The sequence below is a fragment of the Xiphophorus hellerii genome, chromosome 16 (genome assembly GCF_003331165.1).
Source record: "Xiphophorus hellerii strain 12219 chromosome 16, Xiphophorus_hellerii-4.1, whole genome shotgun sequence".
NCBI lineage: Eukaryota > Metazoa > Chordata > Actinopteri > Cyprinodontiformes > Poeciliidae > Xiphophorus > Xiphophorus hellerii.
In genome coordinates this window covers 5,259,635-5,286,638 of record NC_045687.1, presented here as the reverse complement: position 1 = coordinate 5,286,638, position 27,004 = coordinate 5,259,635, and the positions used below count along the sequence as shown (strand labels likewise).

At 39.1% G+C, this 27,004-nt stretch overlaps 2 protein-coding genes across 3 annotated transcripts in view; both read right to left on the bottom strand.

Annotated features, from left to right (window-relative positions):
• The window catches only part of asic2 (acid-sensing (proton-gated) ion channel 2), a 344,015-nt gene extending 335,728 nt beyond the window's left edge, over positions 1–8,287 (bottom strand). The window contains exons 1-2 of the mRNA XM_032587728.1: positions 7,906–8,287; positions 6,715–7,334 (exon numbers count right to left, since the gene is read on the bottom strand). Of these exons, the coding sequence (XP_032443619.1) occupies positions 6,715–7,287 (573 nt within the window). The 5' untranslated portion in view covers positions 7,288–7,334; positions 7,906–8,287. The remainder of the gene's footprint in view (positions 1–6,714; positions 7,335–7,905) is intronic.
• A 6,502-nt stretch (positions 8,288–14,789) lies between these two features.
• Positions 14,790–26,896, bottom strand: hrob (homologous recombination factor with OB-fold). 2 transcript variants are annotated; one of them, XM_032588676.1, is made up of 10 exons: positions 26,703–26,896; positions 26,520–26,597; positions 25,470–26,429; positions 25,307–25,390; positions 22,833–22,967; positions 20,857–20,965; positions 17,295–17,380; positions 17,087–17,206; positions 16,778–16,994; positions 14,790–15,113 (listed from the first exon to the last, which is right to left on the bottom strand). In XM_032588676.1, exons 1-10 carry the CDS (start codon positions 26,703–26,705, stop codon positions 15,058–15,060), a joined length of 1,848 nt encoding a protein of 615 aa, XP_032444567.1. In that variant the 5' UTR covers positions 26,706–26,896; the 3' UTR covers positions 14,790–15,057. The 2 variants fall into 2 exon arrangements, with proteins under 2 accessions (XP_032444567.1, XP_032444568.1); XM_032588677.1 differs by having other exon boundaries at positions 26,520–26,570.
• Between the last annotated feature and the right edge of the window lie 108 nt (positions 26,897–27,004).

Below are 27,004 nucleotides of genomic sequence, written 5' to 3'. Positions count from 1 at the left end.
TCATTATGTGGCTGCATTAATGAGAGCTAATTTCGACACTTTGGATGAATTACAGGGAGCTTTTAGCCGACGTGGCCATTGAAGCTTTACCTCCTAATCAAGCTGACTGTCCCATCTGCACGAAAAAAGATTGATCACCTGATCCCTGTGAGCCTGTTTTGCCAAAACTTCTGTTTTCCTCAACATCACATGATTCCTGCCTGATCCTGTGAATCTTTCCTTTTGAAATATGTAACCTCATTCAATGGGAAGGAAGCCTGCGTGACCTTAGGCCGCCCCTTGCACGAGCCTGACCTCTGGTGCATTTCAAGTTTTGATACTATTTCAGTCTGTAGCTAAAACATTATTTTAAAATGTTTGCTTTTTAAAACCATAAAATATGGTTTTGGCCCGTCTTCTATTATAATATTTTTAAAAGGCTTAAAATTCTGTGCATAATTTAACAAAGATTCTCACTGCATAATTAAAAACCTATAAAAACATGTACAGAAAAAAAGGGAGGGTTTATAATAGCGTTGGATGTTATAAAAGAAATTGCAATATTCTGCTGAAAATTGATATCTGGACATTAATTATGAATAACTCACACTTTCAGGCATTTATTTTTTTTAAATCACTATGACTCCGAGTTTAGCATCAATATATTCAACAGGTTTGAGCATAATAAACGGTTAGCATCCATGTAACTGACTAAATATATTCTTGATATGCAGAGAGCTTGAAAAGTAATCACCCAAGCTCTTTGCAATTACAATTACTAATACAACCCAACATATTGAGGAGCTTGGGTGTAATAACCCAGCAATAATAAGCTATTCTTATTTGAATGTTTGTCTGAACAGGTGCTTAGTTAAATGTTAATTTTTGAATTATGTAATTGTCTAAAGAAGCTTTTTTCTAATACTGCAGAATGTAGAGGCAAGAAAAGCAAAAATGAGAGTTGCTTTCTTAGTATTAGAACCAATGTTTATGCAAAAATAATTAACTTTGCATGCATGTTTACTCAGCATCTTTAAGATTTATTTTTAGTATTAGTTGACATAGCAGCAGATTGTTAGTGGCAATGATTTCTGGAGAAATAGAACTGATATTTTCAAGTAAATGATGCCAGGAACCAAGTTATACTTAAAGGATATTATTTTTTGCACGTAATAGTTAGCTTTAGCTGAAAACAATCAATAATTTCTAAAAAGGTAGGAACTGACCCATGGAATATTAGCAATAATCTTTTCTTTAAATGTGACAAAATCATTTAATAGTATCCTATTTATTTTTTACTTTTTTGCATTGTTAATCCACCAGCAACTTTCTCACTCACGCACACTCACTCTTTACTAAGCTGCACTGCAACAACTCAGGACAGTTTCAGAGAAGTTGAACTGAAGGTGAGAAAAAGCTTTTGACAGATATTCTTTGAGATGTGCCCTCATTTCTTAAGCATCCTTCAAAAACAAGTGTACTAAAGCGCTCATTTAGGAAGAATCATGTCAAGTAGGTCTGCGAGGCATTCACGTATGAACGCAAATTAAAAAGGAGCGGTCTGCAAATCTGAAAAATGCTTAAAACTATCCAAGGTGACACACCGCACATATCAGTGGGAATGTGCACAGTACTTCCATTTCCCCTTTTGTGCAGTGCAATGCTCCAGTTCCATCAGTCACATCACACAGACTCCCGCGTCCCCATAATCCTCCCCACGGTCATTCATCACAGTGCCACTCAAACGCTGACTCGGGTCCCTGGAGTGTCATGCTAATATGCTCTCTCCATGTGTGTGTCCTTATTCATGTTCACATGTACTTCAGCAACACCATTTTTTTCCTGAATTTAAGCTCAACTGTGGCCATGCATGCCTGTTTTTTGTTTTACTTTCCTCCAAAACAGATATGGAGATATGAAGAAATGCTGTAGAATTCAAAGAGAGTAAAGACGGAAGAAGTTAATAGACGGAAGAGTGGAGAAACTCAGCAGCAACAGGCAGAGGGCAAAGAGGATGACAGTCCCTTCTAGTAGCCTCTCTGTCAACATGATTATATTTGAACATGGTTTGCGGTGAAAGATGTGTCACACAACATGTAAGATTGTTGCTAAGGGGGAGTTAAATGGAGCCTCAATAGGCTACATGGGACGACAAATACAGAATAAAGATAGATTTGCACTAACACTCTGGAAATGTCTACATGAAAATCCCATGCTCTCCTGACAGACGGAGCCTTGTGGAGTTGCTACGGCTCACTGCAGTAAGGATCAGCCGCAGGGCAGGCATCCATCTGAAGGCGTGAACTGATCATCACTACAGCCAACGTCTGATTCACAATTGTTGTTTTTCCAATTAGCTTCTCTGAATTGAACAAATCTCAAGCTAAAACATGAAGTCATCAATCCAGTAGTAATTGACTCAGACCCAGAGGCTTTAATGACTTGAATTTGACACAGTTGAGGCACAATAATGCCACTGATCCACTTCGTCAACGGCAACAAGAGTCCACTCCACAAAACAAAGAGCAAACCAGAGGACAGCTTCATTAGGCTGCTTACATGTGGATCATCTGCTACATGTTTCTCTGTTGCATATCGCTGGGTTTCAGACACATGACCCGGATGACGCGCAAAATTCAGATGGGGGTCAGGAAGTGGATTTCTCCGGTTCAAAACAGAGCAAAATGGATCACAGCAAGTACGCTAATGCCCTAAATGGGCCGGAACAGACGAGGCATCTCGAAATAATATGCGTATATTTAGGATATGACCCATATCGTCTCGGTAAATAAGACCTATGTAGTCTTGAGGATTTACCCGGCGTCCAGGCGATCGACATAACTAGCTGCTAAACGATGAGCCAGATGAAAACTTTCAAAAATTTGCAAGCATACAAGCGTTCATTTTCAGGTTGGGTCAAATTTAGAGTCAAAAGAAGCATTAAATGGCTGCCGACTTGTTTCTGTCCAGGTGAGTAGTGAGTTGTGCTTTTTTAAATAATTATAATTAGTCTACGATAACAATGCTATCGCTATAGCTAACAACAAGCTAACCCATGTTATTTATATGTGCTTGGATCTACTTGTAAATAATTAATTTAGCTTCTGTAAACCCAAATTCATGCTGGAGTTGGATGTTAATGTTGAGTCATTCTGCATTTCTAGAATGTAGGTCAAACATCCACAGTGATCTACAGAAACCCCATTAAAACACGGTTTGACCAAGCTAGGGTGCAAAAATAATATATCTTACATTACATATGAATGATAGTCTTTCTAAGCAGCTGTCCAATAAAATATGTGAAAATATAATTTAAACGATGCGACTGTTAGAAAGTGGTTGCTGCAAACTCTGGCGTTGTTAGTTTCTGCAACTCTGGTTTTTAGCTTTAGATTGTTGATCCACTTTTTGCGTCTTTTTTCTGTAATATTTTTTAAATCATCTCCGCTATGACCAACTACCTTCGAAACACAAAAAATAACGTTAATCTTTCTCTCTATTAGAACAGTTGGAACAACCATACAGGACACAGACTTTAAGCATTTTGATGCTGGATCAACAGAAGTAAACGGGCTGCATTTACGTCCTGACACCCATCTGCATTGCGTGACGTCGGTACTACGTCATCTGCAACCCAGCAATAAAGGCTCAATAAAGTCTGGCCAACTCGATTATATGTGAGTCTACAGCCATAAGCTTGCAGCTTAAAAAAGGTTAATGAATGTGAGCATAGAGACAGAGGTTTGGCCATATGACTGTATCACTTACGCCCCCACGGACTCTAAATCATCGATGGATGGATGCATGCACGCACAGAAGCTGCGACTTACTGTATGGAGGATAGAGAGTCCCTGTTGTTTCCGTTGTTGATGTCTGCTGTGGTAGCAGCACTGAGTCATTTACTCACTTCGTGTTGAGCTGCTGCTTTCAGAATAATGCCTGCTCGTCTAAAAACTAAATATTTCTGCAGAAGAGAAAAATCCTAAAATATATACCATATGGTTGCTTTACTTAGGGAAGCATTCAGATTTGATACCTAAAAAGTTGCAACCTTTCTTTAGATTTATCAAAAATAATTAGCTTTTTTTTATTGGCTTTAGTGGCCTTTATTTGATAGTTAACTGACAGGAAAGTGGGTAATGAGAGAAGGGGAGAACATGCAGCAAAGGTCACCAGGCTGGGAATTGAACCTGCGACAGCCGCGTCATGTATGGAGACTAAGACCTCCATACATGGGTTGTGCTTAACCCCTGCGCCACCACAGCACAACCCAATAAATAATTAGCTTTTGTGAAAAGGTTAAATCGGTATTCTTCAATCTGCAGCTTGTTAGGGGATGTAAGCATGTTGTAAAGCTCAGTGTTCCTGCTTGCAGAGTTAGTTCATATTTTTAATCTGAAAAATCCAGACTTGCATCTCTAAAGTTTTTTCTGCATTTTAAAGCATTCTAGGCATCCGAAACAAAATATTTAACCTTAAACCTGCTTGAATTGTAGTAACATCTTATTCAGAGGCTCCACAAATTTTGTAGAATCTGGACCAACTTGGATGATGAGTGTTTCAAACTGTAAAGTAATAAGATATTAATTTTTTGAAAATGAATAGAGTACTGTAAACTAATTGCAACTTCTTTTGGAAACTTTATCTTGATCAAAAAAATTGGGGGGCATTTTCGACCCCGTTACATAGTTGTGGTCAGAATTAATAATTATTTTTTAGTTTTCTTGTTGCAATTCATTACATCAATAAAACATAAAACTCCAACTTGAACAGTTTTTTATTTTATTTGTCATTTCCCTGGAAACATCACAAACACCACATTTTGTGTGATTTTATCATGGGGTCTAATAATTCTGACTTTAACTTTAAAAGCACAGCTCAACCAAACGGGTGGTAAACAGAAAGGCCCATTGGATTTATTAATGCCCATTTTATATACAAGTTAGTCCAAATTCAAAACACTGATTGGTAAAATATTAAAGGTAAGATGTGATGAAGCAAAATAAAGCTAAATGGTTTCAAATTATTATTAATCAATGTGAAAATTACTGCATTTATCAAACATTATTACATTTTTACTATGCAAAATGGAAGGAGGATTTAAAAAAATATTTAAAACAATCAAACCTTTTTCATTGCCTTATGTTTTTCCGTCATTTTTTAACCGATATGTTAAAAAATGACTAATATTAGCCGCTACCGATGTTAGCGACTATATACGATGCATTACTAACATAAAGAACTTTGTTTTGCCCTATTTTTAAGTACAAAAATTGCATCTATTTTATATCCTGTCCTTAATGCAATCACTTGATTTTGTGCCTTCACTTCAATATTAACTTGAAATAATGATAATAATAATAACTATAGCCATCAAAACCTGCCCCTAAGAACTAGAATATATATTTCAGAAGCAAATCATTCCCAGATTTAACATTATTCAGGCTTGCCACAGATATTCCCATTTCAATCTGCATGTAAATGCTTTTTAAGAAAGGTCATCCTGCAAACCAGTGGTACATTAAAATACTATGGATTATACTATAACACTCATACTACCATTGGAAGCAGACCTCTAAAAATAGCCTTGCACAATCCAACTATGTTGCCCTGCTGCTACATCAAACAGAATTCATAGCCTTTAGTGTGAAAACAGAAACAGCCCAATAATGAAAAAACTGACATTTTCATGCTTGAATATTCACAATATTGCAAATAAATTTAAATCCCACGGTTAATACGGTACATTTTTACCATGGGTTGTGCATTATGTGTGATGTGTGCAAGAAGAGATATAGTTCTATATCACATAATAAAATTAAACATTTATCAAGTCATCAAGTCACAAAGATGTATTAGCAGCAGAATAAATGCATTCCAGCAGTATAAAACTGTGCAGCTTTTTTTTAAAAAGAAAAGCGAGAATGTCTGTAATTACATGCATATATTTCACAAAGCTTGTCTTTATCGCTGCACAAATTCCAGAAGTTATTTTTATTAAGTTGATGGGAACAAATGAGGCATCAAAAGTTTTAATATTTTCCTCTGCAGCATACTAATCTTCAATTCCATGAGCAGCTCGACTAATCACTGCTGGACTCCATTAACCCTCAGTCTGAGGGAGTTTAAGTGTGCAACAAGTGGATGTGAAGCACCAAACCAAGCTGGTGCCAGAAACTTGCTCACTTCGCTCTGGCATAAAACAAGGCTTTAATTTTACCCACAACAAAAACCAGAGAGAGCAGAAATCACAATGTGCACAGCAAATACTTTGTTTTCTCCTGCAAACAATCAAGCTTTGAAAAAAACACCATTTGTTTGCTTCAATTTAAAAACTGAAATAAAATCCTTCACTGCAGAAATGAAAGTAAGTGTCGTGATGTTTTGAAGGAATTCACAATAGAAATGGTCCAGGAGAAAACTCTAATTTTACTCCAATGATTAAATTACTTCAGATTTGCCAGAGAGCAAAAAAACGCTATTATTTCTAGGGTGAGGACAACAAGACAGCAGCACAGAGTGTGTTAGCAGAACAAAGCTTAGCAAGCAGCATGTGAAGCAAAACATGAGAAAAACAGTTAGTAAACTCCCAGCTGTGCACCGTGGGAGGAAAAGCACAGCTATCAGCATACATCAAAACTTTTTATTTGCACTAAAAACTGGTCATGCACCTTCCAGAGGAGGGAAACTTTGGACAAAGTCCAGCAGAGGAAAAAGAAAATGGGCATCACTCACAGTTTTGAAGTCGCCATGGCTGCAGTCCTGGCCTTGGTATCTGCAGTAGAGCATCATCTCCTCGAGGTCATGGCCGACCCGATCCATGAACTCCTTCATGTTGAACGCCTTGGCCTTGTAGGCTGTGAAGTTGGTCCTTTCCTGCAGAAAAGCGAGCACATCCGGCTCCGCCAGGTGTGGCTGCGGGATGGCCAGGTCCACGTCCAGCAGCGCCAGCAGCTCTCCAGCATGGTACAGGTCGTTGCTGGTCAGGTGGCTGAAGCGGTAGATGTTGAGGTTACAAATGGTGACGGCGGGGAAAACCAGACTGCTCGACACCACGGCGTCCAAACTGGTCAGGTGAGGGTAGGAGAGGAAGTACGCGAGCCTCTCTGCGCTCTCCAGAGCGAACAGTCCCAGGCAGGCCAGCAAGGCTGCAGCCCAGAGCAAGCGGCGAACGCCGGTATGACCATATGGGAAGATGAAGCGCAGGCCGTGTAGCGTGCTGCTACCAGCAAAGGCCTGCCAGGAGGTGGGGCGCAAACTGGAGCTCTCGTGGCTCCCCTGACTGCCACAACCCTCCTTTAGATCCATGTTTAGCCCTCCTCCTGGTCAGCCAGGGAGCCTCTGTGGGATCACACCTGCACCGAGAGACGAAGCATTAGTATCTATACTGTAAAAGGTAGAGATTCAAGGCAAATGCAAACAGAAAACTGACATAACAGCAAAATTAAAAACAAAATGACAAACAAGGGGTGAATAAAGCGAAAAGCTGAGACTTTAGGAAGTACCACAGAGAATCAGCGAATGAGGAGAAAGATGCTCCCTCAGGACATCCCTCTCCTCTCCACTTCCACTCTTATTCACTCCCCTGAACTGAGAGTTACTGTGGCTGCCAGCCCGCCTGTGGCTTCCACTATACCCCCAAACATCCACTCAATACACACACCCAAATCCCAACATGCCTCTCCTCCTTTTTCATCCTCCATTGCCCCCCGCTGCTGCTCGATTTCATTGACAAAAATAGCAGAGTTAAGTCCTGTGTGACACTCTGAGGAGGAGGTGAGAGTCACTTCAGCCGCGAGCAAATAAAAGCAGCCCCTGTGTATACAAAGTACCGGCTCATCTCCATTCAGAAACACTATGCATGCAAACACGCGTCAAGGCTTCTCATGTTCTCCCGTGCCCTCAACTAATGACAAGCCAAAGCACCTCTCTCTCGTTCAGCCTAGCGAGGAGACATCCAGCTGGCGTGAGTGTGTGTGAGTGAGCCTGACAGCGCACGTGAGTGCGTGTGTGTGTGTGGGGAAGACAGAGGGAGAGCCGTTGATGATCAGAGCCGCCGGTTAGTCTCGCTTGTCGATCCAAACTCCTCCTGTTTTCCTCTGGCCACAGACATCCGCTTTACCTCCTCTTCCCTGCTCATCTGTGGCGGCGGCGAACAACAGCCGAGCCGGGAGAGACGCACACACCAACACACATGCTTTACACTGAGCCAGAGCAGCGAGAGAGAGGGGAGAGGGGAGAGACAGGAGGGAAGCCAACACTCTCCTCGCCTGATCTCCCCAAAGCAAAGTCTCTTATTGAATATGTTTTTCTCCTCCCCCGCTCGCATTTGTCTCCATCTTTTTCATATTTCCGCTGCTAGCCGCCACAAAAAAGGAAAATAAAAACGGAGTGACGGACGAGTGGAAAACGGGAGACAATCAGCTGGAGAGACACATTCAGGAGAGGGGAACAGTGGTGGAGTGGGGTAGGTTGGGAGGGGTGCGTGTCATGGGTGGTGAAGCAGAAGTGGAGATGGAGGAGTAAAGGCAGGGAGATCTAGGTTGAGGACAAAAATAAGACAGGAAACTAAAAAAAAAAAGGGCAAGCAGGGAAATGTGGTCACAAGGATGTCACCCAAAGGTATTCAGACCCACAAGCAGAGGTGAGGGACACCGATGTAAGCGCAATAATGGGAACACACAACTTGAGCCCAGATTTGTACACTGAATTTATATTTCTTAGACTATTTATAAGAAAGAAAACGAAAAGCAACCCAAGTGAAGTGATACGAGGAGACTTGAGGAGGAAGTGGAAAGAAATAACAGAAGAGCGTGAGAGTGTTAAATGGTGGTAAACAAGAAACAAAGCCGCAACACTAAAGGTAAACAACGTAACCATTACAAATGGTTACGTTGTAATGGTTGGGGAGGGGGGAAACGTCTAGATGTAGGCAATAAAAACAAAAAACATTGCATTAATTATGAGCTCAATTTGATAGACTCAATAGTAATTAGAAAAAGTACAATACTTAGGAATATGTATGCAAATCCCAAACAGTCAATTACCGCCTGAGGGCTGGAGCCCATTGATAGACGCACAGTTTCCTTTGCTGCTGCTTGTTTTCATGCTTTACAGAGCAGTAAACAGAAACAGTTTGCCGCTCTGTTAATACTTTCCTTTTTAAGTTGGTAAAGCAACTTTTAAAATGGGGAAAAACAAGAGAACATGTCATTCAGTAAGGTAGATGTTTTCCAATCTTCATCAGTTAACAAAAATTTAAGAAATGGTTTTACTTTGCATTAGTTTCCAAAAGGTTTCACTCTGGAGCCTTTGGTCAAATCAAGATACTGAGGACAAAATGCTACAAAATATAGATAAGATGATGGATCTCAGACTATGCGGGACAATTTTACTTTTGAAGGCAAGGTAATTTTATTTATATAGCAACAAGGCACTTCAAAGTGCAATTAGAAGGAAATACAAACAAAACAACAAAACCAAAAGAAAAACAAAACGGTAAAAGTATTAAACTACATATTGGTTCCCAATATTTAATAAGAATAGGAAATCCATAATTTAAACTAGCAGGGGTTTCTCTGGATTCTGGTTCTGGTAAAACTAGATGTTGGTTCCAGTTGTTCTGGGTTGAGTTCTACATTTATACAAAGCTAAATGTTGGTTCTCCATGTTTGGTTCTTGTTTTGGGTTGTTAAGTAGATGCTAAGTTTGTTCTACATTTGATTTTTTTTTTTGTAATAAAACTAATATAAAACAACTGTTGAGATTTAGGTGCCATTTGTGAGCTGTTGAATATCTTGGTGACATTTGATAAGAGTCAACAGAATCATTTTAAAGGTATCCCAACAGAAATAATCTACAGTATAACATGTATTTTGATGCACCATGATGTAATTATGGAGGCAGAAAAACAACCGAGCAGAACAGAGGAAAAAGAGAAAATCCATCAGAGTGGTGGAACAACACAACTCCAGTGTTCAATAAGTCTGTAATCAAATTGGTGTGTGGTTCCAGGGCAGACATCTTGCCAGTATCTGCACTTTCACAAACCCGATTTATCAAATATTAAAATTCAATTAAGTCTCACACAGCCTTTCTTTTCTCCACTTTGCATTTTTGATCTTTGTCTAGAATTGAGAAAGTGGAAAACAATGCTTTTTTTTTTCATTTCATGTTAGATTCAAAGATAAATAACCAAATAACTATATTTTCACTTTTGGATTTCAATCCCATCCATCGATTGCTTACAACTGCTTATTCAAGAGCAATTAAAAATTGCATATGTTTCAAATACAAAAAAATAGCAAGTTTTCCATCAAATCCATTGTTGCAAATGCTTAAATTCTGACTGACAATGACCTATTATCTTGTTAGCAATTGGAGTTTATCATAGATTGGTGGCGTCTTTTTCTCTATATGGTTCTCTGAAAAGTGATGGGACTGGGATGGGGATATTCTCATGACCAAATATCCAAAAAATAATGTTTTTAAGTAATTTGTAGCAACTTTATCTAGTAAGAGCACCACAAAGATGTTTTTTTTAAAACTTTTGATTTTATTCTTGTTGAAAGAAAGCCCACTTCCCTGGATGACAAGCAATGGTTGATATATATACATACATCTTGCAATGTTCGTCCAAGAAACAGATGCTGTATAGCACTCGTCCTCTGTCTTTGCATCAAAATATGAGGGATCTGACATTATGCATACTGATGCATCAGCAATAAAGTGTAACAATGAGAAAAAGCTGCAAACTTTGCAAAACACAGCATCTGTGTGGCTGCCAAATTAGGCCATTATATATTTAGGAAAGTAAATTTGTCACCAACACTGGACAAAATAAAAGGAGATATTAAACAAACAATCTGAAATACAAATTACAAGGCAGACAGAATGCCTACAACAAAAAACTAATTATACTAAACACATTTTTGTTTTATTGTTATTGCTATGTTAGCAGTCAGAATACAAATACACTACTGTATGTGCCAGTAGATGGTTGGTTCAACACCATAACTATGCAAAATAGAGGAATTAAACTCCTTAACACACATTACAATAACCTTAACTAAACCTCACTATTCCTTTATGTTTATCAAGTTAGTCATGTCAATATAAACTACACAACATCTGATTATTACATCTAAATCCCAGATACACATAATCACTTTATTAAGCAGTCAGCAGCTTTCACAAAGTCGGGAAATGAGCTTTACCTTTAAACTGCGTTCTGAATTTAAATACAATTTTTGCCAAATCCCTGCATGCTTTTAACTCATTTTCTTCAATTACTGAGCGATTACTATATATCCATAATTAGGCGATTAAAACGTAATGAGGAGTCCAAATGAAACAGTGCGTTATAAAATTATGTCTTAATACCTTTAGGACGTTCTCTAAAAGTTTCGACAGTTTAATTAAAGCTGTAAAGTTTGATGAAATGCAGCACATGAAAAGTGGCTACAGAGAGTCCGGGTGGTAAATTAATGAAGAATCACATAAAATTAAACATTGAGGGGACAGCAGCTTGTTGTGTAGGTTTAAATTATTTTAGTTTTAAAAATAAAAGAATTGCTGCACGTTTTTGTAGTCTATTGAAGTTATCCAATTATTAATGTTCTACACCGGTTGAGTTAATTAACTCACCTGTTGCTGTGGAATTTGCTTAGCCAAAACTCCGCTTTTGAAACCTCTTTTCCATCTTTTTCCTGATAAATGGAGGCTAAAGCTTATCGAAGAAACTCTCCAAAACACTATTAACTACTTTACTGTAAGAACTTGCGTAAACAAACACTCACCGTCACTTTTACTGGCGAAAACAACGACACGATGCTAACCATATGCTAACAGGTGTTCTGGTGACTCTTTTGAGTATTGCGCATGCGCAAGACGGGAAAAATGGAAACGTTTTTTAGTTTGTTGGCGGTTTAAATCTTTTTCTTTAGTTTTCAACTGCAGTTTGGATCCAACAATAGCTGTTAAGAGATAATTTAGTTGAATTGTCAATTAAATAAATTAAGTTGGTTTCACCTGAGTTCGTCTCCTGTCCACACTCCAGTTCAGTAGGTGGCGGTAGTGCACCTTCATAACTGGGTCAACCACCATAAAACATAAGAAGAAGAACGACAAAAAATGGCGGTTGGGATCATTAGGAAATCTAATGATCGAAAAACTCGATGTTTTTCTTCATGCTTGAAATTATTTGAGAATTACCCTTTCATAACTGTTGCTGTTTGTTTGTAAAATTAGTTAAGATTAAACCGAAATTACAAACATCTCGTCCAAGACTTAAAGAAGCAGAAGAAACTGTTCCACAGACTGTTTTTTAGGCTGGACTGGTGTTTATTACAAGAAATCCCAAAAAATAAATTGAATAAAAATCCATTGCGATCCAAAATTGTGCAGTGAGAGTTGTTTTGAAAATCAGAGGGAAATCCTGTTTCTTCAATTTTCTAGATGTTAAATGCAGAACAGATATTTTTAAAAGTTCACCTTAGATGAAAAACCAACCCACATTATCTGAAAGAATTCCCCAGATTCATATGTTCAAAAAAGCACTTTGCTCTCAGAAAGCAGGCTTACTTTAGCTTCCTAGAAGAGTAGGAATGATTTTCTCTTAATAGTCTTTCCTCTCTGGAGAGTTCAGCTCCCCGTTTTTCTTCAAAAAATGTCTTACTTGTTGACATTGATTCTGACTTTTTTTTAAAAAAAATAATTAGATAGATTATTACTCTGTAATTGGATTAGTATCTCAAAATATATGGAACTGAATTGAATTAATTTGGACTGAACTTGGGTTAACCTAAGTTTTGTGAGTTTTTCAGACTTTGCATTATATAAATAAACTGGATAAATATTAAGTGACAAGCACAATCAATAATATCAATATTTACTATGGATCGTAGAAAAAAAAGTATTTAAATAAATAGGAGGAAACTATGAATGCTGCTCGTCGTCACATGCTGATTTTAAAAGCTGTTAGAGGTTGTTTTTTTGTTTTTTTTACATCACTTTGAATTTTCATCTGGGTTCAGCCAGTTGCAGGAACACCAAAGCCCTCATTAAAAGTAAAGAAAGTTTAAAGATAATCTGTGCTTCTGCATCCAACACACACTCTTTCACACATTGTCTGTCGATCACGCAGTCTTTTTCCCAAATCAAATTTGCTGTTCTCCCAGACAGCTGCAGGGTTTGCTTGGTGTCAGTGGGATTTCTTTAAGCCATTTCAGGGAGTTCACAGTAGTTTACAAAAGAAATAAATGTGCTTTCTTTTTGTTATTCCAAATCTCAATAAATCAAAGAAAATGCTTGTTTAGAAGGTGTCACCTGACTGCACCAATACAAAATGTGTAATAAAACTGGACTAGTTACAGTTTAGCTGTCGTGGAAAATTATGACCTTGACAATTAAAATGATGATGCATATTTTGACCAGATGGGGTGCAGGTGTTTTTTCAAAAGGTAAATTAGTCAAATGTGCAGATTTGCTCCAACTTACAATAAAATACAGAATCAATTCCATAAGCACACAGCTTCAGAGATCCTTTTAATTCAAAGATTTATAAACCAGATCTGATCTGCTTATGAGCAGGCTAACGAGGTCTGCCAGGACCTGAACTGTAAAAAAAGAGAGCGTAAAATGCTACCCTCTGCTGGTTATGAAGCAAGAAATATACTGAAGATAAAGTTCTGGTCTCATACCAACAATTCCCATCCACCGTAACTTTATTCATTATTGCTCCGACTGTAGATAAGGACAAGTTTAGGGTAAGTAGCATTTCCTTGATTCAGTCAGAAAGTGGCTTCAGTCTAAGTAGTCTTTTGGATTATATGTTTATGTATACTGTATAATTGGATCTTTTTCAAAGTATATTGACTTATGAGTTAGCGCTACATGAGTAAACTGAATTAAATAATTTTTTTATTGTGGAGTAATTGTCTCCTACTAAATTTTACCTAAATAGTTGGATTTTCATAAATTATCCATTGTAAGATTAAGTTGCAGCAGTAAGATGTATTGATTCAGCTTTGAATGTCTGACCATTATCCTGTTTTTATATTTTTAGTTATGCTGTTACTTTTTATGTGCTACATATTTAAATGTTCTTTTATGGTTTTGTGTGATGTACTTGGTGTTCTATTTGTAATTTTACTTGATTTTTTTTTAAGTGTCGGTGTTTAGTAAAGTGTTATACAAATAAAATATATTATTCCAAGGAATTTAGTGGAGGTTTTCCATGGAAAAACATAATTGTGGTGGGAAACGCAACAATAAAACCAGCTATATATCCTTTAACTTTTTGAAAACTTTCTTGAAAATATTCAGATTTCATACCCATTTAAAACATATAGACAATAACAGAGCTTATCTGTAATCAGCCTTGAGACTCACGCTGAAAGTCTTCGTATTTTCATAAAACACTGGCTCCAAACAGAAGACGTTTAAATGTACAAACACCTTCCAACAAAGAGCATATACTGCAGACTAGACACATTTTATCATCCAACTTCCTCTCCCTCTTAAACATTAAATAGGACACTTAAGCTGCTTCTCCTTCCTTGGAACAACAAAGCAGCTGAGGATTAACCTGAATCTGCTACAGTGAGCCAGACGTAGTGCAGGACTCGGAGCGTGAGGAGGAAATCCCTCCACAAGAGCATGTTAGTCACAGTGAGGCTCCACCCTGATGCAGACAGGACTGAGTAAATGCCTCTCCATCAACAAACCCCTGGAAGGGACAGTCAGGGGACACATCACTGCGTTACATGAGAAGAAAGAAAATACAAGAAAACCAACAAGAAATACCAGCAGGCAGGCAACAAAACGGCTTTAATGCTGCACAATTACCAGAACAATCTTCTGTCTGTCATATAAGCAAAGATGATGTAGTGAAATTCCTTGAAGTGAAGTCAAAAATCAGTGATACACAAGTCTATCCTGGAATGTTAACTAAATTAAATACAGGCGTTATTGTCTGCAAAAAGAAAAAACGTAAACATAAAATATACATATTTAGTTTCAAGTTCTTTGAAAAGTGATTTTTAGGATTGCGATGGCAGAAAAACAGGAAAGTTGATGTCAAAAGCTGTAGGTGTCCTCCTGTATCTCTCCCAGCAGTTCGTCCAGGTCGTCATCTGCAAACAAACAGCAGACACAGCACTGCAACAATGTTTTCTGGAATTAAATAATTAGAGGAAAGGAGAAAAAAAAGTTTTTCATGTCTCCTCATATAGTGCAGCAACTGCTGTTAAAGATGAGCACTGATATTTTGGCTTGAAGGTTGTGACATTCAAAGGTTAGTGAATGTACAGTACCTTCTCACACAAATGCTGTTTTACAGGCAGCAACATATGAAGTGGTTGTGATGAAACAACCACATGTGTGAGCCTGCAGGCATGAGCTGGAGGGCAGAAAAATACCTGACAACAGAACAAATTCTGTACACCTGAATCCACACCGAGACATCTATGAAACCTGCAGGCTGTGCATAGATGAGGAGAAGCAACCGGCCAATGGGAACATCCAGGTTTAGCTTAATTATTGGAGCAATGCAGGTAAATTAATCACCTTATGCCTGGAAATCCAGCAAATTAGGGCTTCACAATACATTTCTCATATATGATCAATATTGGATTAATGTTGCAAAGGTTTGAAGTATAAAAGCTGTTGCCCATTTTTACCAAGCGTCATAAAGTCTTTGCATACAGATGTAACATTCAGCATGGTGGATGAAGTGTTGGTACCGTTTAGGAGCAGCACAAATATATTTCTTAGGACTGGAACTTTAATGTTTAATTTTGACGAATTAATAGCATAGATTTTAACGTTTAAAAAATGTTTAATGGAATTAATCACATTTTATGTTTTTTCTCAACAAAAATCCAGAGGAAGAAACTTTGTATTGTGTTTCTCACCAGCTGAGGTTATAACAGGAAATAAGATTAGCTAGCATAACTACGAGGACGATACACAGCTCTACATTACGATGAATCCGTCCAATCACTGGACAGACGCTTAGAGCAGATAAATGTGTGGATGTAACTTTCTCCAGCGGAACAGAAACAAAACTGATGTTATTGTCTTTGGACCTAAAGAGGAATGACCTAGAGCAGGGGTCTCAAACTCCAGTCCTCCAGGGCCGCAGACCTGCAGTTTTTAGATGTGCCACAGGTACAAAACACTGGAATGAAATGGCTTAATCACCTCCTCCTTGTGTAGATCAGTTCTCCCAGCCTTGCTAATGACCTAATTATTCTATTCAGGTGTGGTGCAGCAGAGGCACATCTAAAAGTTACAGGACTGCGGCCCTCGAGGACTGGAGTTTGAGACCCGTGACCTAGAGTCAAAGCACAGCTTCAGTTATTACAGCTGGAAACCAGCGATCAGGCCCGATATCTGGATCTAAACTGTCAGAGTCACATAAAGACAGTTACAAAGTTGGCCTTCTGACACCTGAAGAACATTTTCAGGATTGGAGGACAAAATCTCAGCAAGATCTCATCCGTCCGTTTATCTTTAGTCGCATTGATTACTGCAACAGTGTCTTTACAGGTCTGGTTTAAAAAATCAATCAGATCCAGAATGCTGCTGCTGGTGTTCTGACTAAAACCAGGAAGATAGAGCACATCACCCAGTTCTGAAGTCCCTACACTGGCTTCCTGCAGCTCAGAGAAAAAACTTTAAAGTAGCACACCAAAGTAACTTTTTGTCTTTAGTTGTTGGTGACCTAGAGAATCATGTTTAGGCAGAAATTTCTGTTTTTCACCCATAACTCAGAATTTTATAATCCATGCCCAACCTTCGTCCCAGACTTGTTCCTGTTGTGCTGGATTCCTGCTGTCGTTAACCGATTTGTTCCCCTGACTGAGCCTTTGCACTCGAGGGGCCTCGCCTCCCTCTGCGCGTCCTTTGTCCTTTTTCCCTTCGTCATCCTCTTCGTCAAACTCCAGCTGCATCCGAGACACCGGGTCCCGAGTGACGCCTGGAGCCGGGGCCGGTGACGACACCGTTGGCTCCTGCAGGAGGCGGACAAACGGGGTTTGTGAGGAAGGTTTTAAAACAACATTTTATGGGTTTGCTGTGGTTCCCATCTCCAGCTGGTGCTCACCAAGACAAACGGAGGGAGCTGAGTGGACAGACTGACCCCAGCAGGAGAGTAGATCCGCAGCAGGTTGTTGGGCGTCACATTCAGGTAGTGGTTGCGATGGGAAGGAGAAAAAACACCCACCTGTTCACCAAAAGAAAGCCAAACTGATTATTAATAGCTGCGATCAGTTTCAGGTCAGGCATATGAAGCGTTTTCTAACGAGTCTCACCTGCTTGAGGAGCAGCACAGCTCCGGCTTTTAACTCCTCACATCTTTCTTCTAAGAGACGCCGATGCACCGTTCCCTGAATCTCCCCTTTAACCACAAATCATAAAAGATGAAAAGAAGTTTATGATCAAAAAAAGAGGAAAATGTGCTGCCGTTGCTTTGATAGAGGCAGCAGCTTTAAATCAAACAAAGAAATTAATAAATAAATGGAGGAATTTCAAATGCAATCATCTCCAATTTGTAAAGCAAAGCTTACACTCAGATTTTTTCTTCAAACAAAATGCTGTTAGTTGAAGTGTTTACATTCACAACTAGTGACAATTTTGTCATAACTATCAAATTGGAGGGTGGAATCAGATTTGAACTAAATATATCAAAGATCAGAGCTGATCAAGAGAAAATTAGCTAAATCTGAACACTGAGGTCTTTTTTTAAATTCACCAATTAGTGTGTATGCAACAAACAAACATTACAAACTGGCAAAAAGCAAGAAAGGGTATTGATCTATAAAATAATTAACCAGATAACAGAATGAGTAGCAGCAATAAAACAAAAAAAAACCTACAAAAACAAACAAGGAGGTATATTAAAATAAATACATTGAAAACAAAAACAAAACACAGATCATCATCAATTAGTGTCACAACAAAAATTTAATTGACAAACATGTGGATTAGAATACGCTTTTTTCTTTTAATCTTTTAACAATAATTTTCATTACTTTTCTGTTCTCTGATTTAAATAGCGTCAGAGATATATTTGGGAAGAAGTGGACAACAAATGGAGGAAAAGAAAGCAAACAAGTAGAAATAAAAGTATATGCCAGAATAAAGAATAAATAAAGTATAACTAAAAAAAAACACACTAGTGGCATTAAAAGAGACAATTCAAATGCCTTTTATGTGTCCTTAAAGACGTATTCTATTAATTTAAAATGTACTTCTTGTTTAGTCAGACCTCAGCTTTTCTCTTTCCTGTGGTATTTGTTAAATGCCATAGTGATGAGAAACTTCTGGTTTCAACTGTAAAGATGAGACGTAAATCAGATGTAAAAAGATAACAGAGCTGCAAGAAGCCAAAATAATATGCAAAATAAATCTATTCTACTGTTCTGATACTTATTCAGCCACACAAGCACAACACAAATATTAAACTTTAGAAATAGGGATGAATTTAGGGGGGATAAAAAGAAAATTTCATGCATTAAGACAAAAAAGTTCAGAAAAACAGTCTGACAAATTGTTTCTGGCCTTTACAATAAGTGCTGCTGACAGCTTTTCACAGTGGGACATTTTCAATTGAACATTTGCTCTAAAATTAGGATTTTCTTAGAAAACAGGCTTGTGGAAATACCTTTCTGAAACACTTCAGCTCCTCAATGACTGAGAATTACAGCCTAGATATGCATAGATACAACATATCCACCAGACTGAGGTGAGAGACGGGATCACAGTGTGGAGAACAGAAATAAGAAGGAGCAGCTGCTCTCCTGCTGGGAAAGCTCAGGAAGATTTGCTTTTTCACCAGCTGATCTCTCTCAGATTTTACTTTTCCTGGCTGCTGGGTGGAAAATCTCAGCAAAGATCCAGAGCAAGTGGGGTGGACATTTGGATTTCCTCTAGCCACCCTGAAGAAAGTGTTTTACAGCACTTCAGGAATGACAAAACTATACTTTAAATATCACCTCTAGAGAAAAATAACAGCAGGAAAAGAAAAATCTGCCATAGACTCCCAACTATGCATCAACGCTAAAAAGTGCGGTGATTTGTTGATTTTACGTGAATTTCCACAATAATTCTCAAGAAACTGGAGGGACGGTGTTGGATTGATATAATTTGGTGAAAACGCATAAAAACTGCACAGATTTGATTGATAATATTTAATCACACTTGGTGTTCAGTCTAGAATCTAGATGGCCACATAAAAAAAGCTACGGTGGGCTGGATTTGGCCCACGGGCCTCGAGTTTGACATATGTAGCAGATAATCAATAAAGGAATGCTGTGTTATTGCATTTTAGGCAGTAAAATGCTTCTCTTATTTTAAAAGGAATTCATATGTTTATTTGCATTTTTAAATGTATTTCTAACATTGTTTAAAAGTGATTTAGGTAGTTAAATAAAAGAATCTACAGAATGTGCCAATTTCTATCAGATTAATCATCAGAATAATCGTCATTTGCAGCCCTACTCTAAATTTCTTTTAGCCTACTTCATGTCGTCATGCCGGTTCTACCTGAGGATTTCTTGCTTTTATGGGTCTGGATGTAATCGGGCCTCAGTTAATCCATGAAGTAATAATTTCAAAATTGCATTTTGTTTTTACCTGGGTTAATTTGTCTGATATTAAAATATAAAAACAAAATGTAAGCGTGTCAAAACAAAGCAAAGATCTGAAAAAAATCAAACTTTCTCAACATTCCTTTTCTCATATTTTAACTTCATTGACCTACACAAGCTGTTACTTTCCACTTCCACAATGATACTTTGTGCAGCTGAAGGCGCTGAGATGTTATTTAGTTAAAAACTGAGAATTACAATCCTACTATTAGAAATCAGATTGTAGGAGTGAGAAAATGTTGCGGCTCTTCTGGAAACAAGCTGCAGAGCTTCCAGTGGGCGGGAGGCTCATTACGGAGAGGAACAGTCACTCTTGGTGTCAGAAGCACCTAATACCCACCCACCACCGACGCCAGTCCACTATAACTGAATCACTAATAGGCACTTAAGTCCAGAGCTGAAAAACATCCACTCCTGCTGATAATCAGCTCCACCGTATGCGGCAGCGCTCAGGAGCCCATGGCAACAGACTCTGTTCTGCGTTGGATCAGAGGAAGGAGTTGGACGGAGCAGGAGAGGGGACAAGTTCAGGACATTAGGAAGCTTCCTGCTCCAGACGTGGGACACATGTGGACTGGCCTGCATGTGCCCTGCATGCATGAGTGTGTGTGCAGCCAAGCTTGTTATAGCAGCTGAACTTTTGCTGCCAATGCCACGTGGAGCGAGGCCAATGCTCCAAGAGAAAATGTCAAAAGTCGGGGGGAAAAAAAAAGAGAAAAAAAACATCTCGCTGCTCTCTCTGTGGGTTGAAATCTCTTCTCTCTTTCTTTTAAACCGGAATGAGTGTTTTACAGTGTTTCTCCAGATTCAACAACACCCAAAAGAACATGTTTCACATTTCATATAAACTCCTGATTTGGTTTATAATGTGTTTGGTAACACTTTATTTGAAGTAATGTTATAAGACTAACATTACAGACTTATACCTGACATAACGGCCATAAACATGAAGGAGTCTTCATGAATGCTTACGACTTTGTCATGAAGTGTCATTTGGTACATAATGACACATTTAATGTAACTTTGTATAAACATGTAATTATTTACAAAATAATGATAAGTTGACACTTTTAATGCACTTGTAATGAAACGTTTAATGCAAATCTGCATTAAAAGGCTCATTATTTACTAAATGACAGTCAGACACATTCATGAAAACTCCTTCATGTTTGTAACAGGTGTTCTATCATGTTTATGATACGATATATATTTCCGTGTGTTTTACCTGTTGGGTCTTTAAAAACAGCCTTAGCGTCGGCGTTCGTGTGGATGATGCTCTTCAGCAGGACGGCCATGTTGGGCACTTTGTTTCTGGGTAGTTGTTTTAGAGCAGCCTGATTGGACAAGAAGAAAAATCAAACATTTTAACTTTCTTTTTCCTTAAGACTTTAAAAAGAAGGCAGGTTAATGTTTCCTGTTCCCATACTGTAAATATTGCATGTTGCATGTGTGTTGTACAACCCTAAAAAGGCTCTTAGAAACCAGGATAATTCAAATTTGAATTATGTTTACTTTATGTTTAGTTTATAATTTATCGTCGTGATAATAAATTCCAGTTAAGGATGTTTAAAACTGTTTGCAATGTCAGGGATTGTTAGTTTTATTATTTTATTCACTATTTGTTCAAAGAAACCATTAATAAATTTGAAGATAAGTGTAGCATTTCTGTAAAGGTTACATAAGATTAAATGCAGTTTATTAAAAAAGAAATCGCATTTCTTTGTGACTTGTGTCCAAAGGAAGCTTGTCAGAAACAAGAATGTTTTTACAGAGCAGTATTAGTGTTTGTGGGGCTATAATTACTGTAAAACACAGTCGCAGTCATGTAATTTCCATAATAAACAGTTAAAGCTTTTAACAACTGATTATGTAGGATTGGGGATTTACTGCATAGTTTATTATTTATTGTGGAAAATGTATAAGAATTTTAATTTATTGCAGTCATGATAGATTTCAGTTACTGACAATAAATAAAAAATGATCAGAAATTTTATTGTTGCTATTTTTCTCACAGTTTGCTCCATCAATAAATATCAATAAATTTGAAAATATGACAGCGTGCAGTTTAGAATAAAATAAATCACACTTTTTTCCGTAAACAGTGCAAATGGGAATATTTTTTGAGAGAAATATTTATGTTCTTGAACTACGAATGCTGTGTCATGCAGTCACAGACTAAAAAATAATGAATAGAATTTTTTAGTACCACAAAATATTTCAACAGTCTACATTGCCCATAACTAACATTATATTTCTCATTATGCAACTATAATATCTTTGTTAGATTAAATAGTGGCATTAAAGTTCAAGCTATTTGTTAAGATATAAAAAGCGAGAGCAGATTTCTCACCATCTCATCTGCCGATTAATTAAAGTAGCTGAAATTATTTTGAGTCTGCGTTCTTGTAATTCCTTTCCTTGATCAGAGCTAAGACACATTTGTAAGTTCAGAGGCGTGTGATTGATTTGACTCAACATTTCCTCACGCAGCAGCTTTCAGGTGCTGCTGCGGCTTTATTTACTTCATATTTACGCTGAGAGGTTTTATCAGTGTGACAAATTGTTTGCAAGGAAAACCGTCCCTTTAATTCCTCCTGCTTTCATCTCCTTAAGAGTGAGCATCTTAATCACCTCGGCCTTAAATATCACTGCTTTCACTGTTGATTCATTAACACAAACAGCAGCTATAAGGATGTCCTGATATAAATTCGCAGATCTGAGCAGGATTTACCGCTGGGATGATCCTCTCTTTCCACTTCATTAGATGAAACAAGCTCAAGCTGCGCGCTAATTTGCTCAGTGATGCAAACACAGATTTTGGGAAGCTGATATTATTGTGAGGAGCTTAACCTCATCAAGCTCAGCCGGCGTCCTCCCAGTGACTCTGTACTCGCATGCGATCGGCGCACGAGGGCCGCTGCAGAGGCCAACGTGTGTGCTCAGATTCACAGACGCAGCCTCCAGTGATTTCTACCCACAGAGGGAACAGAGCCGCAGCAGAGTCCCTATTAGTGTGACTGATTAGTGATCATACTTTTTATAATCATAAAACACCTCAAGAGCCGCGCCGCCGTTTGTCTTGATTATGCCAATAGACCCCCAGCAGTCACACAGGCTGTTATTATAGATGATGAATCATTGTTAAAAAGCGCTTGACCTAAATACTCGGCAGCGCTGACAGGAAGCACATGAGTCCGCTACCTTTCGGAGCACCATGACGACGCTGTAGGTGTGCAGGAAGCACGACGGATTCCTCTCATCCAGTCCCATCTCAGCCTTCATCGCCGCCCAGGCGCGGCCGCTGAACTCCTCTTCCTCAGACTGTGAGCTGGAACACTGAAACGACAGATGGGACGGCGTCCTTAATGCTGCTACACATTCAGTGCCTTTCAGAAGTATTTGTAAATCTGAAGGTTTTCCAACTTTCAGATGGTGTAGACCAACACAAAGAGGTGCAAAACTGTTAAAGGTGACCTATTATGCTATCATGAACGGGTTAGGATGAGTCTATGGGCAGCTTGGAATATGTTCATTACAGTTTCTTTTGCACAAAATCACTCATAGATAATAACAGAGTGAGCTACGTTAGGGCCTCCTGTCACTTTAAATCCAAATTAGCTGCTGCTGGCCACACCCTCCAAGTATACAACAGTACATCCTTGAAAAGCAGAAGTGGAGCCTCCTGCACAACCAACAAGAATGCAGCAAGTGGTTTCTGGATGGTATGTTCCAGCAGACATTGTAAAGCACATGGAGCGGTAAAACCAGCTGATCAAATGTGCTTGGAGCTCAGTCTGGGTTGCTAGGTAACGGGTTATGCTTTGCCGGGGTTGCCAGGTGACGAGCAGTGCATGCTGATTTGTGACTTTACATACCAAAGGATTTTGAAAAGGCTCATTTTTCAGACACCAAACAACATTAACTTCTTGCCAAAAATCATTTTATTTTATTATTTTAAGCGCTTGTTTCTTTAAGCAGTAAAAACACAAATTGAAGTATAAAAATGTGCAAAAGGTGAATTTTGCACAATATGTTCCCTTCAAAGTGTGGTATGGATTTGTATTTAGCCCAAAATATCAAATATCTCAGTGTGCAAAGGACGGTTAGAAGTTCCACTGTCACCAATTCATTTTATTTGCTAATAATATATTAATTCTTGTTGGCTGAATCTCACTACAGTAAACCCCCAACTGAGGCAGATATTTGTCACAGATGCTAAAGAAGAGTTGGAAGCATCAAAATGATAGAGAGAGAGAAATAAATTGGATTCATCACAACTGATACAGTCAGAAAAAATTCACCAATCAGAATAACTAAAACTGCGATCCAGTAAATCAGTCAGAATCTTAAAACTGTTTCTGTTCAGAACCACTGGCCTGTGGGACTAAAAATAAATTAAGCAAGATTCTTTTTTTGTCTTATTATTCTCATTAAACCCTGAAAGCAATATAACTGAAACATGTATCCCCTTGGCTTGAGTAAACACAGGACAGTCTTGAAGATAGAGAAAAATTAATATTATAAAAATGCGTAATGACTCAGCAGTGAAACACAAAGCAGCACTCTTAACTTCATTACAGCTAGAGGCCAAAACTGTACATGGAAATGAAATCTGACTAACCAAACAGCCCTGTTCTGCAAACCAGAACCAGGAACTGGACAAGTTAGGAATCGGTTAGAAAAAAATAAATTAATTAATTTTAAAAATCTGTTTTGTTTACATCCTCTGTGTTGTAAAGAGGAAGAAAATGTTCTTAATCAGTCAGAGGGGAAGGCCGCCGTCGTGTTGTGCAGAGCGCAGGCTACCACTAATGATGGAGAAAAACAACAGACCAGCAGCTGTGACAGAGGAGAAAAACAACTTAAAAGCAGCAATTTCCCAGAATGCAATGAAAGCGTGCAGCAGTCATTCAGTGGTTGGCGATAAAGAAAGTTTGACAAACACCCAAAAGGAAAAAATACATATCCAAAGAGACGCAGACTCTACTGAAGCAGATTTTAAATCATTTTGATGCTGAATGCATTTTTGTTGTGGTTATTAATCTATGAGGGAAAACAATAAATGATGCAGATCAAACCCAAGCATGGCAACCCTAAAAACCAAATTTAGAAACAAGTCTGCATTAGTCACCAGAACTCATTTGCTGATATTAATCCAGATTATAGCCTGACAGGTTTCCATGGTAAACATGAAACATGAGTTTTCATCCTTCACCACTTTTCCCATTTCTACAAACTCCAATCTTATGGTCAAAATTTGTAGCATTTAATATAAAACCAAGTCAAAACATAGAAGTTTATATTTGTAAGGATTCAAAATCTGTAAAAGCCTTATTGGTGCAGCTCTACTCTACAGATTTAAGCAATAAATTACAGCAAAGATTGAAAATCTGGTCATGCCCCATTGTAAACACTGACCAAATTATATCTGCTGCAATTACTTCTTTTATTTATAAGGCGCTAAAAAGAACATTAATCCAAAATCAACTTAATTAAATTTCTAAATGGTGTGAGATTTGGGTTTCCTCTAGGGGGAATATTTGCAAGCTGGAGAAAAATGTTTAATTCTGTTAGCTTGAGAGAATAGTTTTCACTTTCTGCAACACAAGTTATTTAAAAGTTGTTTGCTTTTTGTATTGATGTGTCCGGTGGGTTGCCTGTGGGGTTTTCTTTACCTGACTCGGCAGTCGAGCCACAGCCCCATGAGAAGGAGTGTTGGGAACGGAAACCACGATCTCGTCCAGATTCCGCCCCTGAGGCTGAGAGGAGTGACAAAATAAGTCTTTAAAAATACAAGTTATGAAAAACAAAAACAAAAAAATCAGGAAAGGATCCAACCTGCTGAGGCAGCAGTCCTGCAGGACCAGGGAAGCGTCTCGTTTGGGGCTGGTGCGCCTCGGAGCGCTGCCTCTTCCTGGGAAGCTTGCTGGACGCAGACACCAGCTGGACCAGGCGGTTGGTGAGGACCGGTGTGTGCAGAGGATGTGGACTCAAGACGGAGGAGTTCACAGAGGCGGGAGGCCCCGGGGAGACCGTATTAAAGAGACTCCGAGCCTGAGAGGCGGCTTGTGGAGTCATCCACAGCTTCTGTAGCTGCTGAGGATGGCTGGGAGTCCTGGAAAAGCTGCTGGGTGCCGGGGAAACGGCAGGAATCCTGGAAAAGCTGCGGGGTGCCGGGGAAACGGCAGGCGTCCTGGAAAAGCTGCTGGGTGCCGGGGAAACGGCAGGAGTCCTGGAAAAGCTGCTGGGAGTCTGTGGAGGAGCTGCAGGGAATGAAGTAAGACTGGTACTCAGAGGCTGCAGATGTGCAGAAGAAAGACTCTGTGGAGCTGCAATAGAACTACAGTAGCTAGAAGTGTCCCGCAGGCTCCGAGGAGGAGGCATTTGGATTGTGACATAAGTAGAAGGTCTCAGTGTTTTCACTGAAGACGGAGGCTCAGCTGCTGCAGCCGTAGGAAGTTGCCTTGTTTGGCTGTCACACTCATCCAGGTCTGCCAGGTCAACGTCCCAGTCATCAAAATCATCCTGAGCTGTGCAGGCTGTGTTAGAGGACGCGGAGGAAGAGGACATCTGCCTCAACCCCTGAGCAACAGTTTGTGCAGCACCACTGTGCATGGCGCTCCCTGACACCGCGCCATTGCACAGTTCAGCCAGTTTCTCTCCCGTTGGCTGATGGCACGTTTCCTCCTGGTCTCTGTGAGAAACAGAAGAAGCCCGCAGGCTGCAGGATGACGCGGCAGCTGCCGCTTTGGATGGCCCTGCCACCGAGCAGGGGCTCCAGTCTGTCCCCAGCACATCCTGGGACAACAGGAAGCAAACTGAGGTCAGCAGATCACCGAATGGAAAAAGGACACTGCGATAATCAGACACATGAATCAGGTGTGTTACCTCATCATCAAAGTCCTCGTCCAGGCTGAACAGGCCTTTCAGTTTGCAGGTCTGTAACAGAGTCCAGCGATTTAACGTCTTCAAGCACAAGAAATAACAAGGGACGGGTTTAACAAACGTAAAATATCCACTAGCATTGTTGTTAACTCAGTTAGCTGCTCAGATTGATGGAGCATAACTCACCATGGCAGTCAAGGAATATCACGATGAAAGCCGAGTCTGTTGAGTTCAGATAAATACACCAAACTGAAATCGAATGCCATTCAATAAAGGACAGATAATAAAAGAGTCGTTTTTCTCCCCAACACTCCTTTTTTTTTTACATTACTAAACAGGGTCGACCAGAAGGCAACTTTCCTTCAGTTTGCTGCTTCTTGGTACCCCGCCGATACGTTCGAACACGACGTGCTGACGTAACGATCACTCACGCGTTCAGTTGACGTCGGTCAAGAGCGTTCTCTGCTCCGTAAGGTAGCGTCGGTTAG

Bases quoted from the DNA above. Each gene is read 5' to 3' on its own strand.
- hrob (XM_032588676.1), bottom strand. The intron at 25,391-25,469 runs GTTGGATCCTTT...CACTCCTCTCAG, and splicing joins CAGGACTGCTGCCTCAGCAG to CCTCAGGGGCGGAATCTGGA. The intron at 17,207-17,294 runs GTGAGACTCGTT...TTTGGTGAACAG, and splicing joins CTGTGCTGCTCCTCAAGCAG to GTGGGTGTTTTTTCTCCTTC.